The sequence below is a fragment of the Odocoileus virginianus genome, chromosome 4 (assembly GCF_023699985.2).
Source record: "Odocoileus virginianus isolate 20LAN1187 ecotype Illinois chromosome 4, Ovbor_1.2, whole genome shotgun sequence".
NCBI lineage: Eukaryota > Metazoa > Chordata > Mammalia > Artiodactyla > Cervidae > Odocoileus > Odocoileus virginianus.
In genome coordinates, this window is record NC_069677.1 from 86123508 (window position 1) to 86143946 (window position 20439).

General features: G+C 49.8%; 1 protein-coding gene across 7 annotated transcripts in view; it reads right to left on the reverse strand.

The window, feature by feature from the left end:
- Positions 1 to 284: 284 nt before the first annotated feature.
- CLDN14 (claudin 14) overlaps positions 285 to 20439 on the reverse strand; it is an 82141-nt gene continuing 61986 nt past the window's right edge. For 5 of the 7 annotated variants that reach the window (XM_070466959.1, XM_070466958.1, XM_070466957.1 and 2 more), the window contains one exon: positions 285 to 1748. In XM_070466959.1, the coding sequence (XP_070323060.1) occupies positions 990 to 1748 (759 nt within the window). In that variant the 3' untranslated portion in view covers positions 285 to 989. Of the gene's footprint in view, position 20439 lies in introns of those variants that run through there. The other 2 variants (XM_070466961.1, XM_070466962.1) reach the window with 2 other exon arrangements.

The window sequence follows — 20439 nt, forward strand, 5'->3', positions numbered from 1 at the left end:
CCCCCCCCCCCCAAACACCCTGGACTTCCTGCCCGGCCTCTCAAGCCAGGACAGGGTGGCAGTTTCTGGTGATATCTCTCAGGCATCTTTGGGATGAACACCAGCCCAGCCCTCCTCTGCTTTCCCGTCCTGCCTCAGGCAGAGCCTGGAAGTGGGCTGACCATGGTTACCAGCATCTCAGCAGACAGAGTAACAGCCTGGAAACAGACATGGATATTGTCCATTTCACAAAGGCATCCAAAAGCTTTCTCCCTGGATTGCAAAACAACCCCCACTGACCAAACTCCCAAGTCACTGTTTTATTCAGCTGTCATTAAACCACCACATAAATACATAGAATAAATACAAAACTAGCAAGGATTACTTTTAAGCCTTTGGTATGGAGAGCTTTTCTCCTCTTCTTATTTCCCTCTTTCGCTGCGGTTCTAAGCCCCTTTCCTCAGGTTCACATGATGCCTTTGGACACCAGAGCAGTCCAGAAGTAAACCAGGTGCTGGGGGGTGGCGAGGTGGGCCTTGAATCCATCAGTGGGCAGGCTAGGTCCTTGCAGCCTCTTGCGGGGAGGGCATTCCAGACCCTGGGGGGTGTCTCCCCCCTTCCCCGGGGGGACTCACACATATTCCTTCAGCCTGATGATGCTGGTGCAGTATCACCTGGTGCAGTAAACTGGTGCACGTGGGTCTTGAATCCATCAGTGGGCAGGCTAGGTCCTCGCAGCCTCTAGTGCGGTGGGGAGGGGGGGCGCTCCAGATGACGGTGGGTGGGGAGACAGGCCCCCCCCCAGGGCGGGATTCACACACAGTCCTTCAGCCTGATGCCTTTGGACAGGAAAGCAGTCCAGAAGTAAACCTGGTGCACGTGGGCCTTGAATCCATCGGTGGGCAGGCTCGGTCCTCGCAGCCTCTCGGGGGTTGCGGGGCGCGCTCCGGGCGACGGAGGGTGGGGTTCAGGGGGAGGACAGGCCACCCCCAACCCCCAGCTGGGGGGACTCACACATAGTCGTTCAGCCTATACCCGCTGTGCGAGGCCGAGATGGCCGAGGGGGCCCGATTGTCCTTGTAGGCGTCGGGGGGCCGGTAGGCAGGCGCGGGGGCCCCGGCGCGGTTCGCGGCGGCCCGAGGCGGGGCCCGGGTGGGCGCCTCCTCCTGGCAGGCCAGGCAGAGTAGCGTGCCGCCGATGAGCGACAGGGCCGAGGCGATGAAGCCGAGGTAGAGGGCCTGCCCGATCTCGAACTTCATGCCGCTGGGCAGCAGCGGGTTGTAGAAGTTCTGCACCACGTCGTGGGTGGTCCAGGAGACGGCCACCAGGCAGAGCAGGCCGGCCAGCAGGAAGAGCGCGCCGCCCAGCGCGGCGCACGCCGTCTTGGCCGGGGTGCCCTTGGCGCAGCGCGTGCACTGCATGCCCACCACGGCGCTGGCGCACGCGGCACCCGACAGCAGGCAGGACACCACCATGAGCGCGCGCGCCGCCTGCAGGTCGCGGGGCAGCGCCAGCAGCGAGCGGTAGATCTGGCACTGGTAGATGCCCGTGCTGTGCCACACGCACTCCATCCACAGCCCCTTCAGGTAGGACACGGCCGTCAGGATGTTGGTGCCCACGTGCGCCGTGCGGCGCCAGTGCGGCAGGACGGTGGTGATGAGCGTGCCCGCCAGGCCCAGGAAGCAGAGGAGGAAGCCCAGGAGCTGCACCGCGGTGTTGGCCATGGCCTCGCCGGCGGCTGCCCGCTCGCTCGGGCTCCGGCTGCAGTCCTAATGAAGCCGGGAGGCGGGGCGGGGAGACAGGAAACGGGTTAAAGATTATCTCCAGGCATGCCATTTCTGCCCCCGAAGGCCAGATTTCCATAGGCCGTTGGTACCACGATTAACATATTTAAAAAAACAAATAGCTTCTGAGACTTGATTGGGTGCAAGAAGAGCTGCTTCGTCTAAGCTTCCCTGGAAGGCCAGAGCGAGAAGGAGCGAGGGTCCTCTGGCCGGCCTGCGCTTTCCAAGGACCCCAGGGCCCCTACTTGTCTCAATGCTTACGAACTGCACGTGGGAAGTTCTGTCTTATGTCTACCCTCAGACTAGGCTGCTGCAGACTCACACTTTGTTCTGTTTGATCAGTGATCCACTAAGGTTGTTAGGGATACCCTGGGGGCTCAGAGGGTAAAGAAACTGCCCGCAGTGCAGGAGACGTGGGTTCGATCCCTGGGTCAGGAAGATCCCCTGGAGGAGGGCATGGCCACCCACTCCAGTGTTCCTGTTTGCAGCATGCCATGAACAGAGGAGCCTGGTGGGCTACAGTCCACGGGGTCACAAAGAGTCAGACATGACTGAGCGACACTCACGTACTTATTCGAGGTTGCTAAATCAACAAGTGGATGGATCATTGTTACCAAATGGACTCGTAAGCCTGTGCTGCCTATGACTTAGAAAATAGCTTAGACTGCCTGTTAGGATGAAACATTTTTTCTGAAAGTGGGAGGCTTCCCTGTGTGCTTGGGAAGGGAAGGGGTTAGCACTCTGGGCGGGTCAGATGCTGCCTTCCAGAATCCCAAGCATGACCTTAGAGATCATCCCCTGACGCCAGGGGACAGGAACAACCAAGGCATCAGCTTCTTAGCTGCTGCAGCCAAGACCATAAACCAATGACCTTCCGCTCCAGGCAGGGTGCCTCTCCTGACACCACTCTGAAGAGGGGTAGGCTTGTTACAGACAGAGGCTGCAACCTGGCTTTCAGATGCGGGGTGGGGGCATGCAGAGCCATTTCATCTTCACTCGGAAATCAATTTTCATTAAATTAATTCCTTGTCTTGCCAAATGCTCAATCCCTTAGTTTCCTTCTGTTTTCACTTTAAGACCATTCCTAGAACTGCCTGTTAGAGGGTTTGCATCTGGGACACTTCTGCGTGTGTGCATGCATGCATGCTAAGTCGCTTCAGTCGTGTCTGACTCTTTGTGACCTCAGGGACTGTAGCCCACCAGGCTCCTCTGTCCATGGGATTCTCCAGGCAAGAAAACTGGAGTGGGTTGTTAAGCTCTTTTCCAGGGGACTGTCCCCACCCGGGGATTGAAATGGAGCCTCTATGTCTCCTGCATTGGCAGGTGGTTTTTTTTTTTTTTTTTTTTTTTTTACCACTAGTGTCACCTGGGAAGCCCCCAAAATGTGCTAACCACAGCAAAATCTCAAACCTTTCTTGGGGGCAAGGACCCAGCACGTGTGTAGTATGCAGTGGCAGGCATGTAGAGGATACTCAGGAAATACTGGGAGGGAAGAAGGAGAGAGAGGGGCCAGGGGAGGGAGAAGAGAGAGTGGAAGGGAGGAGGGAAGAAGGAAGGAAGGGAAGGAGAGCAAAACCACCCAAGTGGACACCCCAGCTCCTCTCTCCTGCCGGGAGCAGCGTCAGGACAAAAGAGAATCAGGAGTCCTGCACGCAGGGCCACCCCCACCCTCTGGGTGACTAGGGGCCTGTCTTTAAAAAGAGGGAGCTGCTGTGACAACCTCAAGGGCTGGGAGTGGGTCGGGGGGTGGGAGGGAGGTTCAAAAGGGAGGGGACATATGTATACCTGTTGCTGATTCACACTGATTATGGCAGAAACCAACACAACGTTGCAAAAGCAATTATCCTCCAATTAAAAATAAATAAAACAAATAAACCATTAAAAAAAAAAACCCCAGCAACGAGGGACTGGACTTCATGGCCCCAAAGTGTCTTCTGATTCTGAAGGGAGGAAAAGGGAAGGGTCTCAGCTGGTGTCAAGTCACTTCAGCAACCCAAACTGGTGAGAATTCAGAAGGCATCCCCCCTCCGCAACCATCTTCCTTCTTTCTCAGGGCAGTTTTCTGCAATTAAGTGCAGAAAGGAAGCAGGGAGCAAAAATGGGCTGACAGCAAGTCTCCCAGGGCCATTCCTCCTGCAAGCTGTCTTTGGGGTCCCCCAGGGCCTCTTGGCTTTAATCCTGGGTCTGTCGTAAAGAAATCCTCCCACTAAATCATGATTCAGGATTGGGTTAGTAACAGGTGATGCTTCCTCTGGGGACCTCGACGATAATCTTGCTGGATTTAAAAATCTATGCCTAGAGGTGGGAGGAACTGGGAGATGGGGCTGGACACATATACTCTATTTTTAGTATGTATAAAACAGAAAATAATGAGGACATACTGTATAACACAGGGAACTCTGCTTAATGCACTGTGCTGATCTAAATGGGAAGGAAATCCACAAAGAGAGGGGATATATGTATATGTAAAGCTGGTTCATTTTGCTGTCCAGTAGAAACTAACATAACATTGTAAAGACACTATACTCCAGTAAAAATTAATTTTAAAAAAGCTATGCCTACATGTCTTAGCATTGTTGGAAGTAATCTTAGGTCTGTCCTGGAGGGGTGGGGGTGCAGGAACAAGGCTGGGGGTTTTGCTGATGTTAAAAATGACTATTTGCAATAAATGCTGGAGAGGGTGTGGAGAGAAGGAAGCCCTCCTACACAGTCGATGGGATGTAAATCAGTACAGCCACTATGAAGATGTTCCTTAAAGAATTACAAATAGAGCTACCGTAAGACCTTGCAATCCCACTCCTGGGCATATATCCAGAGAAAAACATGATCCCAAAGGATACATGCAATGTTGATTGCAGTGCTTTTTACAATAGTCAAGACAGGAAAGTAGCCTAAATGTTCATGGACAGAGGAATGGATAGAAAAGATGTAGTGTATATAATGGAATATTAGTCAGCCGTTAAAAAGAATGAAATAATGCAGCTTGCAGCAACTTGGATGGACCTAGAGACTCATACTGAAAAAAGTCAGACAGAGGAGAAATATCATATGACAGCCCTTATATATAGAATCTAAAAAGGAATGATATAAATGAACTTTTTTCACAAAACAGAATCAGACTCACAGAATTAGAGAACAAATGCACGTTTCCAGAGGGAAGGATTGGGGGAAGGGATAGTTAGGGAGCTTTCTGATTGACATGTGCACATGTTGTACTGAAAATGGATAACCAACAAGGTCCTACACTGTAGCAGGGAGCTCTGCTCCGTGTTATATGGCAGCCGGGATGGGAGGGGAGTTTGGGGGAGCATGGATACATGTCTATGTACGGCTGAGTCCCTTCCTGTCTACCTGAAACTACCAGAACATTTGTCTGTTAATCAGCTACCCCCAAATACAAAAGAAAAAATTTTTTTAATAAAATGAAAATAAATGACTGCTTGCCCAGGACCCTCCTGTTCTTCACTCACGCCTTGAGCTGATCGACCACATCCATCTGGTTATGGGGCTGGCTTTCCTTCGGAATCCTTCTTCCCTCCATTCGGCAACTGCCCGCTCTGTGCAGGTGCTGGGCTTGCAGTGGTGGGATGGGGGGTGGGGGAGACCCCCCCAGTTCTGCTGCCCAGGGAAGCGTGGGGGCCAGCTGACCCGGGGGTCACTGCCAGGGAGGTGGCAGGGCCCGAAGAGGGGGCCGCTCTGATACGGGGGGGCCAGAGCCGATGAGCGGAACAGCAGCTGTTCTCTGCCCTGTTTTCCACTCGGGGGGCCTGGGTGAAGGAGCGAAAGTTCATTTTCTGGCCTGGCTAGAATTTTCCCTGGTTTACTTCCTCCCTTTTGAATTCAGCAAGACTGAAGTGAGCGTGAGCGTTAGCAGTGGTGTTATGAGGATGTCCTCGGTAGCTGACTCTCTCCGCCCCTGTCCGAAGACATCTTTCTACAGTGGTTAAGGTGGCCAGGGTCGGGGGACTTTCAGTGCTGAAATTGGGACAGTCCCAGGCAAACCCAGATGATCAATTCCTCTAGGGAGTCTGGAGGCTGGGGACTTCTCCAAATGACCTCAGAGATCCTCCCAGTAACCCCCAGAGGCCACCTCCAGCCTGGTGGCTGCACTGTCTGTCCCTGATCCCGAACCTTCTGAGGCTCCTCTGGGCTGTTGCTTGTCAAGGTCAATCACTCAGTATCCAGAGCTTAAAGAATGTGGCATGAAAGCTAAGCCTGCTGACCCCACTGGTCGAGGGAGGGGGACCGGGAGTTTATTGGACTTCTAAATATTTATGGAGAGCAAGGACTGCTAACTTTAGAAACCATTAGGTTGCTATATTTAAACTCCTGGAGCAGGAGTTGCTAATTTAAGAAGTGAGTGTTAATGAGCCCCCAACTCCCAGACCCCAGCTCTCCACCCACTTCCCCGGAGTTACCAGCAGCTGCTACTGGTCTTAGCTCATAATTCAACTTCCCAGCCCAGCCACTTTTCACTGTGGGGCCCCTGGATGGAAAAACAACCTCAAGTGAATGAATCTCCTTGGAAACCACTCATCTTGGAGCTTCAGAAGGGAGCTTGCCCGAGCATGGCCTCCCAGGCATGCGGGTGTGTAGAGAGGTCAGCTGGCCTGTAGTCGGCTTCACCCAGAGACTACCCTTTTCCTGCAGATGTGTGCGTGCTCACAGAGAGATGTGCGTTCGGGACAAATACGGTTCTAAAGATCAGGTTCTGAACAGCCCTTGACCAGCTGGATGGGTGGGGCTGCATGTAACAAGAGGACACCTTCCAGGAAGAAACACTGGGCCCTGGGTTGGGGTTCACAGCCCTCGAAGCACCCTCCTGGCCGAGCAGTGTGTGGCTTTAGTGACACATGTGAGCAGGATTTAGGGCCAAGCTTCCTAGCAGCTGCTTCTTGAAGTGCTGCGTTGGCAGGATGTCTCATGGAAGACATAAATGCCAGGTGTTGTTCAGTCACTAAGTCGTGTCGGACTCTTTGCCACCCCATGGACTGCAGCCCACCAGGCTTCCCTGTCCTTCACCATCTCCCAGAGCTTGCTCAAACTCATGTCCATGGAGTCGGTGATGCCATCCAACCATCTCATCCTCTGTCATCCCGTTCTCCTTCTCTCCATCTTTCCCAGCATCAGGGTCTTTTCCAATGAGTCAGCTCTTGGCATCAGGTGGCCAAAGGACTGGAGCTTCAGCTTCAGCATCAGTTTTTCCAGTGAATATTCAGGGTTGATCTCCTTTAGGATGGACTGGTTGGATCTCCTTGCAGTCCAACGGACTCTCAAGAGTCTTCTCCAACACCACAGTTCAAAAGCATCAGTTCTTTGGTGCTCAGCCTTCTTTATGGTCCAACTCTCACATCAAACCTGACTACTGGGAAAACCATGGTTTTGACAGGTCTATTGGAGAAAACTGGGTAATGGTGGACCTCTCATTGCTGGCCATGCGCAAACATACTTTTGGAATCTCCCAGAAAAGTCTCTTGCGTGGCATTTCCCAAGTTTATTTGACTGGAGACATCCTCCCCCCAATTTTGCCAAAGGACAGCTTAAAGTCAGATCACTTCGGCAAGTGAACTTAGAGGGTGGAAGTCTGTTGAAAGTTTAACGGAGCAATGATGACAGAGGGTTGATTTTTTAAAAGGATAATTTTGATGTTGGGAGAGTTGAGTGAGCACAAACAGGAGGGCCAGCAAGATGTGCTGATGTGCCCCCGGAGAGTCTCAGGGAAACCCAGGGCTGTAAACTGATGTAAAAGTCTGCAAAGGGCAGCTGTGAAATGCAGCAGAATGACTGTGGCCTCTTACACTGGATCTGGTTTTATGAGCACCGCATCTGAAAGGCGAGGGTTTTTTTTTTTTTTTTTCATATAAACTTTTATGTTGTCTCCTTCCTCTTGTCTGTGAGCTACATTTTTTTTTTTTAAAGGAAGGAATTAAAAAAAAAAAACAAAAACAACAAGACAGGCGGCCAGAGCACACGGTGGGTTTCCTCCCCGCCCGCCTGGACCCCAGCTGTGTCAACTTTGGTGCTGGCCTCTGAATTAGGTCATCTCAACAGCCCTGGCCAATGGGGGAGCTTCACCGGGACGAGGGATGTGTGGGTTGTTTGCCCGGCCCCTGATTCTGCTTCTTTACTGCCCCAGCTCCTTCGGCCCCTTTTGTGAAGAGCTCTGCGGCAGACACATGTATCCTTTGTCCTTTCCCCCCGCACTGCTGAACAGCATGTTAGTCCTGGAGCAGAGGCCATGCAGGTTATACCTGGGATGCCGGGGGCGAGGCAGGTATGTGCAAGGTTTTACACCCCAGAACCACTGGGGCCTTCCTGCCTTGGCGAAGAGCTGGGTGACTTGAGTTCTTGCACCTCATTTCAGCTTCTGACCGCCCTGCAGTCACAGCGGGTCCACAGCCAGTTGAGAACAGGCCACCCCCTAGAGGACTGCTCCACGGGCTCCTGACACGTGTCGGATCCCCTGAGACAGGTTGGACTTTGTTTCCTAGAGCTGTATCAGAAAAATGAAGAGCTGCCTTTCAAGCACAATGGTTGCTGGACTCTGAAAGAATGCTGAGTTGCCCCAGCTCTGATGTTCAGAATTAAAGAAGTCTGGTTCAACCAACTGCAGCGTTGGGAGGGGTAGATTGGGAGTTTGGGATCAACATGCATGCACTGCTATATTTAAAATGGGTTACCAACAAGATGATTGCTTCTTGGCAGGAGAGCGATGACAAACCTAGACAGTGTATTGAAAAGCAGAGACATTACTCTGCCGACAAAGGTCCGTATAGTCAAGACTATGGTCTTCTCAGGGGTCACGTAACAGTTGTGAAACCTGGACCACAAGGAAGGCAGAATGCCAAAGAATTGATGCCTCTGAACTGTGGTGCTGGAGAAGGCTCCTGAGAGTCCCTTGGACAGCAAGGAGATCAAGCCCGTCAATCTTAAGGGAGGTCAACCTTGAATATTCACTGGAAGGACTGATGCTGAAGCTAAAGCTCTGACAATCTGGTCATCTGATGCGAAGAGCCGACTCATTAGAAAACACCCTGATGCTGGGAAAGATCTCAGGCAGAAGGAAAAGAGGGCGTCAGAGGATGAGATGGCTGGACGGCAACACAGATATAATGGCAAACTCTGGGAGACGGTGAAGGATAGAGACGCCTGGCATGTTGCATTCCAGGGGGTCGCAAAGAGTCCGACAAGACTGGGTGGCTGAGCGACAACCAACAAGGACCTACTGTATGGCACAGGGAACTCTGCTCAATGCTCTGTAATGATAATCTAAGTGGGAAAAGAATCTGAAAAACTGACAGATACATGTATACGTATAACTGAGTCACTCTGCCATATACACCGGAAACTAACACAGTATTTAACAACAGCGACTCTGCACGCACGCTCAGCCCCTGAGTCACGTCCAGCTCTTTTGTGACCCCATGGACTGTAGCCCGCCAGGCTCCTCTGGACTTTTCCAGGCAAGAACACTGGAGCAGGTTGCCATTTCCTACTCCAGGGATCTTTCTGACCCAGAGATCGAAACTGTGTCTCTGGCATCTCCTGCCTTGGCAGGTGGGTTCTTTACCACTGAGTCAACTATACTGCATTATAAAATAAAATTATTTTAAAAAAACTGTAATATCCTTCCTGTCACCCCAATTAGACTTCATTATAGCTTAGATATTTCATAAATGCTAAACCTTGGGAAATAAAAACTCCAGGGAAATTTGGATTCATCTAAATGAGCTACATTAGCCAAACTACCCAACAGGAGAAAAGAAAAAAAAACTTTTATGCACTATCGGCATGAAATAATTCCAACCAGTAATTCTTAAATCACATGCTGGATGCTTGCTACTTCATAATGTGCAGAGGGAGGGGATCTCTTTCCTAGACACTTAGGTATTCTCCAAAGGTGCTATTTTAGTACATCTTTTTGTGCAAATATGTCAGAATCATGACAAAGTGATCAAGCCGTACCTTGGAAAAACCATTCATATTCATTTAGGATGGGCTGGACTGTGGGTTTTTTGGCTCTAAAAATGAAGTTTCCTTCATTAGTATTCCAAGCTTTCTGTAACTTTCCTTGGGTTATTTTTCAGACTGGCAGGCATCTGTATTTTAAGCTTATGAGGACTTTTATGCCATGTACACACTGCGTGGAAGAACTGGAGCCTTTCCATAAGAGGCAGAGACAGAAGAATTATATAATTAACTTCTGACTGCTCGGATGGTTGATATTATTCAGGAAAACCGATGTGAAATATCTTGCTCAAATCATATAGACATGACACTTTATAGATGAAAACTTCCCCTCTGTTTTGGATGAGTAAAGAAAAATCTATTTTTTCATAACAAGAGCTGGTTTTGGGGAAAATCCTGTGTTAATACGAATAAAAGTCATGGGATGTGGTTAAATGCTTGCAGCGGCCATTTTCAACTCAGCGAGGTTGAACAAACTATTGATTTAGTGAAATCTACAAGCTTAAGTTACCATGATCATAAAATCCTAAACCGTTTCCAGGAGGCATTATCTCTCTCATTTCAACTCACCAAATTTCATTAGAATCCATTAAAAATGTAGTAGATCAACATGTTTAAAATGATATGATTGAATTTCATTTAATAAAATACCCTGGTGCCTCTGCGTAGCTTCTTTTTTTCTTTTCCTGATAAGATAGTTGTATAGATCGGCTATGTTGTTTTCATTTTTCAGGGGACAGGTGACTAAAAAATCTGCCATACAAGAAAAATATTAGAAAAGCAAAAACAAAAAAACAAACTAATAGGTTATATGGTTATTTTCAGAAGTGTTAAATGATTAGATAGCTACTAGTGTGAGTGTTCTCTAGGAAAGCCTTGTGTAAGAGATGCAAAGGCTTGCACTGTGTTCCCCACAAAGGTATGTTGACGTCATAACCCCTGTGTATGTTTGCTCAGTCACTTCCGTCATGTCTGACTCGGTGACTGCAGGGACTGTAGCCCGCAGGGTTCCTCTGTCCATGGGATTCCCCAGGCAAGGATACTGGAGTGGGTCGCCATGCCCTCCTCCAGGGGATCTTCCTGTCCCAGGGATGGAGCTTGCATCTCCAGCATCTCCTGCATGGCAGGTGGGTTCTTAACCCACTGAGCCTCCTGGGAAGCCCCATAGCGCCTAACACCTCAGAATGTGACCTGGTTTGGAAATAGGGCCATTACAGATATAACTTTTAGTTGAGATGAGGACCTATGGAGTAGGGTTGATCTTTAAATCAGTAAGACTGGTGTCTTTATGAGAAGATGAAGAAACAGGGATGACACCATCCGAAGACAGAGGCAGAGATTGGAGTGATGCTGCTACAAGCCAAGGACAGCCCAGGATGACCAGCAGCTGTCAGAAAGGAGGAGAGAGGACTGGAACAGATCCTTCCTTGTGGCCTTCAGAAGGGGACAGCTGACTGCTTGATTTTTGGACTTCTGGCCTCTAGAACTATGAGAGAATACATCTGGATTGTTGTAAGCCACTTAGTTTGCAGTGCTTTGTTAAGGCAGCCCTAGGAAACCAATGTGGAGGATCACTGAATGGCAGCCTGGGGAATTACAGGAAAAAAAAAAGAAACTAACACCCACATCTGAATATGAGAAGTGAGTTTCCTTCCAGAGCAGACACTGAGCAGGGTCTAATGGCTTCACATCCCAAAGTGCAGAGGACAGAATCCAGGGAGAGAGAGAACACAGGGCAGGGGGAATTTGGAAGCCCTTCTGTGGTTGTAAAAACTCAAGAGCGAGTGCCAACTACAGTAAGGAACTCAAACGGCAGTCAGATGACTCAGCTTCTCCAGATTGGAAAAGTGCATGAATCCACTGATCCCACAAAGAGTTTGGGGAGCTCAGTGCTTCACTTTTGTGTAATTGGCTGGGCTGCATCCAGAGACATAGCAGACCTTTTCAGCCTGCATGTCTGGTTTTCTTAAGTCAACATGTCTTGGTTTCATAAACCATAAAAACCCAAGTTTGGAGTCCAGGCCAGATTCGGATAAGGCAACTCCTATATTGTCCAGGCTTTCTCTTGGAAATCCAGTAGATCTCAGAGGGACCTCCTTTTAGGACTTACATCAAAACCTCCATGAACAAGATAACTATCTAATGGATTTTGTAAACTTGAGAAAATGATTTATTTGAGCATTGAACGGGGATTCTATAGCAGTAACTAAAAACGTGGTGTTTAATGAAAACATTAAGACTGAGATTTACAAATGCTAAATTAAATACTGCTAAAAAAAAAGATGTTTAGGGCTTTCTTAGTGGCTCAGTGGTAAAGAATCTGCCTGCCAATGCAGGGACACAGGTTCAATCCCTGATCCAAGAAGATCCTCCATGTTGCTGAACAACTAAGCCCATGAGCCACAACTATTGAGCCTATGCTCTAGAGGCCCAGAGTTGCAGCTACTGAAGCCTCTGTGCACTAGAGACCCTACTCTGCAACGAGAGAAGCCACCGCAATGAGAAGCCTGAGCATCACAGCCAGACAGTAGCACCCACTCGGTGCAACTTGAGAAAAGACCCAGCACAGCCAAAAACAAATACGTTTTAAAGAATGATGTTTAATGCACATTCTCTGTAATGTGCACAGGTGCACAGAAGCTGGGAGTTGTTAATGATGAGGGTAAAAACAATCACAGTTCAGTGTTCATGATATTCCAGACATGGGCTACGTGCTTTCACTGGCCTTAACTTAATCTTTCAACAAATCTCCAATGTGTACAGACGGAGAAGATGAGGCTTAGCAAGGTTTAGTAACTTGTCCAAGGTCACACCTGGGCTGAATCAGGGTAACGCATAGGTGAGTCCTGCAATCACCCAGGTAAGAGATGCCAGCAGTGACAAAGGTGGGTGCCGAGAAGAGATATACTTGGAGGTGAGAGTGGCTCCAAGGTCGTGGGCAACAGGAAGGATGGAGCTGCTATTTATTGAAGGTGAAGACGGTGGGGGGTGGGAGGACCTGTGTTTGGAGGGTGAAGGGCAGACAAGGGGAGTCTGGTTTTAGACATGCTGGGTTGAGATGGCTGTCGCCACCTGGCGGGAGAGGGGGACACTATGGCTGGATGTCTAAGTGCAGCGTCCAGGGAGGGCACAAAAGTGGGGAAGTCCACTCGGAGCTCAACAGCAGAGAGCCAGGACCGAGGCACCCCCTAGCGGTCAAGTGGTTAGGACTTGGTGTTTTCGCTGGGGTGGCCTAGGGTCGATCCCTGGTCAAGGAACCAAGATCCTGTAAGCCTCATGGCGTGGGGGGAGAAAAGGCAGGATGGAAAGAAGCCATGAGACTGGGTCAGAGCCCCCAGGCAGTGAGTGTGGGCCAGGAAGCGCAGGTGCCCGATGACTGATCCCAGGAAGCCAACGGGGTGACGAGGAGGAGCCAGCCATGGACCACAGGGAGTCGGGGGAGGAAGCAGGCAACCCAGAGCGAGAATGGTGAGTGAGGAGAGTTTCAAGTCGGAGGGCGTGATCCACTGGGTCAAGTCATCAGATGAAACATGTCATCTGAGCACCGGAAATGATGGTTGGATTGAGCAGCATGAAGGACGTCGGACACCTTGACAAGCTCAGTTTCTGCCAAGTAATGGGTGTGGCTTCAGGATAAGCTAGAGAAGGGGCACAGGACATATCGAGCCAGAGAAATCTTTCCAAGATTTGGACTGTGATGTGAACCAGGAGACGAGGCAACCGTTGCAGGATGGGGGTTCTTAATCTAGGGTCGAGGGCCCATAGAATTCAGGGTATCAGTCAGCTTGGATGGGAAAAACAGTTGCATGGCTTATTTCACCAACTTCTCCTTGAAAAGCATGACCCCTTACAGTGATCTGACCAGGGCCTGTGACTTCATCACCAATGGGAAGCGTGGTTTCACCGGCAGTGCAGGTATCTGGGAAGACCACTTACCATCGTTGCTATTTCAAAACTATGGTAGTTATAAGACTCCTGCTAGGTCTGATAGAGAAGCATAAATTACCACGGACAAAATGATTTTAAAATACTTTGATAGGAACTTTCCTGATGGTCCAGTGGTTAAGAATCTGCTTGCCAGTGCAGGGGACACCATGGTTCGATCCCTGATCCAGGAATTAAGATCCCACATGCCAAAACCACCATATGACCCAGCAATCCCACTCCTAGGCATATACCCTGAGAAAACCAAAATTGAAAAAAGACACATGCACCCCAGTATTCACTGCAGCACTACTTACGATAGCTAGAACATGGAAGCAACCATCTGCCCGTTGACAGATGAATGGATAAATAAGCTGTGGTGCATATATATAATGGCATACTACTCAGCCATAAAAAGGAACACATCTGAGTCAGTTCTAAAGAGGTGGACGAACCTGAAGCCTGTTATACAGAGTGAAGTAAGTCAGAAAGAGAAATATAAATACCGCATACTGACGCATATATATGGAATCTAGAAAGATGGTACTGGTGAATCTATTTCCAGGGCAGCAGTGGAGAAACAGACATAGAGAACAGACCTGTGACACGGGGAGAGGGGAGGAGAGGATGAGCTGTATGGGGAGAGCGACATGGAAACTTACAATATCACGTGTAAAATAGACCGCCAACGGGAATTCGCTGCATGACTCAGGGAACCCATACATGACACAGGGGCTCTGTGACAATCAAGAAGGGTGGGATGGGGAGGGAGATGGGAGGGCGGTTTGGGAGGGAGGGGACGTGGGTGTACCTGTGGCTGATTCATGTTCATGGTTGACAGAAAACTGCAAAATTCTGTAAAGCAATTATCCTTCAAGTAAAAAAATAAGACATTCCCAATTAAAAAAAAAATTCCACATGCTGCCGGGCAACTGAGCTTACACACCACAACTACTGAAGCCTGCAGGCCCTAAAGCCTGCTAAAATCTGCAACAAAAGTTGCTAAAATCTGCAACAAAAGAAGCCAACTCAAGGAGAAGCCTACCTACCACAACTAAAGAAAAGCCTGGGGGAAAGCAACAAAGATCTGAAGTGAAGTGAAGTGAAGTGGCTCAGTCGTGTCCGAAGTCGCTCAGTTGTGTCTGACTCTGCGACCCCATGGACTGTAGCCTACTAGGCTCCTCGGTCTATGGGATTTTCTAGGCAAGAGTACTGGATTGGGTTGCCATTTTCTTCTCCAATTTTGCCATGAAGCTATACATAAAATAACGAAGATCTAGCACAGCCCCAAATAAATAAATAACAAATTTTTAAAAATTGATAACTGAATTTTGATATAAATGGCTTCCTTTACAATCCTGGGTATTGTTTTACACATCTAAAAGTATTATTCGGAGAAACACTGGCTTCACTTCATTGAATCCAAGGCAAAACAACCAGTCCAATAAACAACAACCACGTCAATAACAAAATAAATAAACACAAAACAGTTAAGCCTCTCTGCTGGTGGGATGTGTGGTCAAGAGAGGATGCTTGCTTGGTTGTTGATTTGAAGATGAGAGAACCCAGAGCATGTGTGCCTGCCTTCGGAAGTGACCCCGTAAGAAGCAGATATTGATAATGTTAAAGAGAGGTCCTTGAACAGAGGACATCAGGGACCCTGGCACACGTCTGGAGAGGCCGGCTCAGGCCGGAACGGGAGGGAGAATCAACACGGGGACCCTGGGGGATGTGGGCATGGGCGCTTGGTGATGTTCTCTGAGTGTCCCGGTTTTCTCAGGGGAAGAGGAAGCAAGGAGATGCACTGAGAAGAACAATGGTGGAGATGGTGTTTAAGGCTGGTGTAGGGGACAGGACGGAGGCACTGGTCACCTTGGAGAACGGGAGCTTGATGGACTAAGACAAAGTCAGCTGCAGATGCTCATGTGAAGCCAGGGCGCCTGAGGGTTCTGTGACCATCAGCCGCTGGCCAGCCTCCTCTGGAACAGTCAGTGGGACTACATGGGCGCGGAGTGGGGTAAAGGGCTGGGGATTCTTCTAGGAGAAATGATGAAGGGAGAGAGCAGAACGGAGACTGATGTTTACACAGGCGAGTGAATATAATGGTGGGCTGTGGATGGTGCTGCGGGGAGGGGAGGAAGGACAGGAAGGGATGAGCTGGAAGGACGGGAGGTCGGAGCTGGAGACTGAGACGCAAATCACAGTAACCTTGGTGGGCCACAGCGAGAGGTCGAAGAAGACTGCAGGGATGGGTGGGACCACCGGGGATGGTGGAAGCAAAGGCTGGGGAGGGGACGGGTTCAGGAACTGGTGGGCAGAATCAGCCGTGGATAGGGAACCACCATGAATGACTTAGAACAGTCTGCACGCTGGTGGTTTCAGCGTGGTTTGAGAAGCTGCATCTTCCCTGATTATGGACTTATTCTCTGCCTGTGAAGTTGAGAGAAAGAGACATAGGGCTAGAAAGAGGAACGGCATGCAAGTTGCATGCCTGTTAAGTACCCACTCGGGCACGGTCAAGTCAGTCTTCGCCCAGCTCTTCCTTCTGCCCTTTCAGCCACAGGAGTGCCGTGTGATAAACACCCTGTCCTGGAATTCATTCTTTCATTTTGGTTTTTTCCAAAGCCACCCTCTTTCCTTGTCCCCTGACATCTTCTCTGTAGGACACGGGTAACTGCCGGACAGTAGCTTTGTACTTTGGAAGACCGGCCGTGAGACCCAGAAGGGAGGGATTGTATACGAACCAAGCTGGAAATGCACACACTGCGTACTGCTCTGTGCGACCCCAGACAGCTCGACAAATAAATTGTGGGGCAGATCTCTGCTTCCTGGTGTGCGTGAGAGGTGGCCGGGCCTCCCCCAAGTAGGAGGTTGCTTAGGTTTCGCCCTGTTGCTCACCCAACTCTGAGTATTCCAGCCAAGGAAACTGAATTCAGTAGCTCTCCACTCTCCCAGTGGGTCAGCATCCCTTGGAGAGCTTTAAAAAGCCCCAGCCACTCCAGACAGCATGGTTCATCTACTCATTCACTGATTCATTCAGAAAATATGGAAACTTTTAACTTCCACCCTCTCTCCAGGTGCCTGGGATGTGTAGTCAGGTTTGAGAATCGCTGCCTTAACTCACATGACTTGTAAAGGTTCTATCAGGAGCTTTCAAAGAGTTCTTGCTATATTTAAAATCGATGACCAACAAGGGTATAATGTCTAGCACTGTCAATATTCTGTAATGAATGGGAAGAGAATTTGGAAATGAATGGATCCAAGTGTATGTATAACTGAATCACTGCCAAACTCTCAAAACTAACACAGCATTGTTAATCAATGATAAAGACAAACAACAATGAAAGAAATACAAAGTCAAATTTATCAGAATCCTCCCTCCACCCTTTCCCAAAAAAGAGCTTGAAATTGTTTAGCCAAGAGCCACAGTACCAATGTATATTCTGCTTGCAGGCTCTGCTGGCTGACTCGGGGCCTTCTCTGGGCAGCCCAAGATGGAGACAGTTGTGTTCATCTACCTACAAGCCTTCACCCTCACACCACCTCTGCCATCAGAACCACCTCTCCATCCACAAGTCCTACCTGCATTCGAGTCCCACGGCCATCCTTCACCCTGCACCTCCATCTACCCCCAAGCTGCCTCTTCGATGGCCAAGCATCTTAGAAAGAGGCAGTTTCCCTATTCACCTCTCCACCTTCTGGCTCCTGCCCTCTCAGTATCCCACCCTCCAAACTTGTTCTTACCACCTGGGTCCTTTTTCTGGGATTTCAGTCCTTCTCGGGCACTCAGCCCACCTGCGGTGTTAATAATATGAGCCAAGACATTACCCCCTGGGGCATTTATCTTTTATAGGGTGACCCTTGAAAACAAAACTCTTTCTGGCTCCAAAGACTGATACTTTCAGTGGCAAGAAATGATGGGGTCGATCCTGGAGGGAGGCCAGTGCTAATTTGAGGTATGTGTTTGTAAAACATTTGAGAAGTTTAGAATGAACTGGGCCGAGTCTGAGATTCCAGCTTGCAGAAGTCCACATGAGGAGCTTGCAGGTGAAACAGTGCAAAATGAAAATGAATCCCTTGTTCAGAAATGATTAGGAATTTCAAGATGGCAACTGCAGACCAACAAACCCAGCAAGTGCTCTCCCTAGCACCGGGTCCTGGGCACCATGGAGATGGCAGGCCCACGCCACCCGGGCTTTGAGACGTCCCTCCTTTAAACCAGAGTACATCTAGTTGGAACATTGAAAGGGACAAGAGACAATTTTGTAGTGTTTTGTGGAATGAAAAATATGGTTTCATGTGTTTGCTTTTTTTCTTCATTTAAGTGGAGCCCAGATGCCTCTGTAAATACTTGCCAAGGAGAGGCCTTTTGAAAACAAAGCTATTGCTGGTCCCCTGTGCCCAGGACAGGCCGCCGGTGGAAACAGAGCTGGCATTTTGAATCTCAGCTTTCATGTCTCTCTTGTTCCAGGGAAGCTGTAGGCGTGTGGGTGTGTGCACACGTCCAAGGTCAACGGTGAACCACTTGCCTCTTGGGCCCAGAGATCCTGCTCACAGCCTCCCTGCACCCTAGCAGGGGACCCCAGCCCCAGATGAGGAGTGGGAGTCCCATCTGCTCCCTTCTTGGCTTCAAGGACAATCTCGGGGCACCCTCCCAGCAGATAGCCCCCCTGGAAAATTTCTGCTCATGTTTGCTGCTGGCTGCCCAGCAGAGAGCCTATGGCCCTGGCACCCATTCATCCTGCAAGCAGTAAGGACTCCACCTCGAGTAGGGATTCTGAAGATCAGCCAGAAGGAGGAAGGTTTGAACTGAAAAGTGCCAAGAATCGCCCTTGGACTGGCTGGATTGATGGAATTAAAAAAACAAAAGACATCAGGAGAAGCCTTGAAAAGAGGCTTTTAGACTTCTTGTTCTCTGCGATGCAAGATATTCTCTGAGATAAGCGAGAAAATGATTTTTTAAAACTCCAAATCGATATATTCAATTTTCATGAGCTATAATTAAAAAAAAAAAAAAACAACTAACTGGAAAGCAGGAAATATTCAGGGTAACACTGTGTTCCTGTCTGGGAAATCCCGTGGACAGAGGAGCCTGGAGGGTTACAGTCCATGGGGGTCAAAAAAGAGTGGGACATGACGACTAAACAATAACAAGAACAAAGGAAGAAACTGTCTCTTTTCTTTTTACAAATTTCTCTGCAGATGCTTAAGTAGCATTGGTCCCATTATACAGATGGATAAGTAAAGCACGGTAAACTTTAGAGATTTGCAAAAGACTGAAGCTGAGGCCCCAACACTTTGGCCACCTGATGCAAAGAACTAACTCATTGGAAAAGACCCTGATGCTGGGAAAGATTGAGGGCAGGAGGAGAAAGGAGAGACAGAGGATGAGATGACTGGATGGGATCACGGACTCAATGGACATGAGTTTGAACAAACTGTGGGAGACAGCGAAGGACAGGAAAGCCTGGCGTGCTGCAGTCCGTGGGGTCACAAAGAGTAGGATACGACTTAGCGTCTGACAACAGCAGAGCAGATGGAGCCGATAAGAACAGAGGCTGGCATCTGGTCTAACTGATTTTGGATAAACGGCTGAGTCATACATGACTCACCTGGCTATCTACATCATAACAGCGGCTTCCCAGAGAAGATGCTAAGATAATGTATGTAAAAACCCATAAGCCCTGTGAGGAAGGACACCAGTACAGCTAAGTGTGTGCTGCCGAAGTTCTATCATCGTCACGGAAACATCCAGCAGGACTGCACTGACGCCAGCCCACTGGAGACCCGGGGCTGAGACGCTGGGGTAACTCCACGGTGGGGCTGTGCTCTGGTTTCCCAAGACTTTAAAACGAAACACAGTGATCAAGCGATTTGTGGCCCTGAAAATGGCAGGAATGAAATCTCCCAGTAGGAACCTGCCGCCAAAAGCCAGTGGGCTGAGGGCTTCCCAGGGTCCGGGACCTTCTCAGGACGCTAGTCCCAGATCCCGGTCTCCTTTGTCTGTGGCCACCACCGGGGTGGTGCAGATAGTAAAGAATGTGCCGGCAGTGCAGGAGACCCAGGTTCGACCCCTGGGTCGGGGAAGATCCCCTGGAGAAGGGAATGACAACCCACTCCAATATTCTTGCCTGGAGAATTCCATGGACAGAGGAGCCTGGTGGGCTCCGATCCATGGGGTCGCAAAGAGTCAGACAGGACTGAGCAACCAGTACTCTCTCTCTGAGTAGATGGTGGTCCTCCCTCCCATCCTGGCAGCTGCTGGGGATGTGGGGTTCAAGGCAGTCGAAGGATTAACTCACTGATCAGATTGCATGGATTTCCCCTCTCCGGTACCAAACCTGACCCTCATTAACCAGAGATCCAGCTCTTCCTCTTCCCTTCCCAGGCCCATGTCTGCATGCTGGGTGGGGGGTGGGGGGGAGGATATGTCTCCCGAGTCTGGAGGCCCTCGACGCCCCCACAGTACACGAGGGGCAGTGACAACAAGCGCTGTAAGCTGACACCGACAGATCCAGCCCTCCAGCCCCAGGCTCCGCCGGTGATGAAAGGGTTCTGCTGCCCAAACGCCCAGGAGCCAGACTCTGTCCATCCCTCCTGGCTCGGGAAAAGCCAGGCTGTCTCCACACCTGGGACAGGGTCCCCAGGGTGCCCCCCCCCAGGCCCAGGCACAATGGCCCTTCTGCAGGGGGTGACGTCTCCCGCCCGGAGTGCCTCCTGCCTGCACACAGACCCCAGATGGACCACTGCTGACCCCAAGCTCTCCCACCTCGTCTCCCAGCCC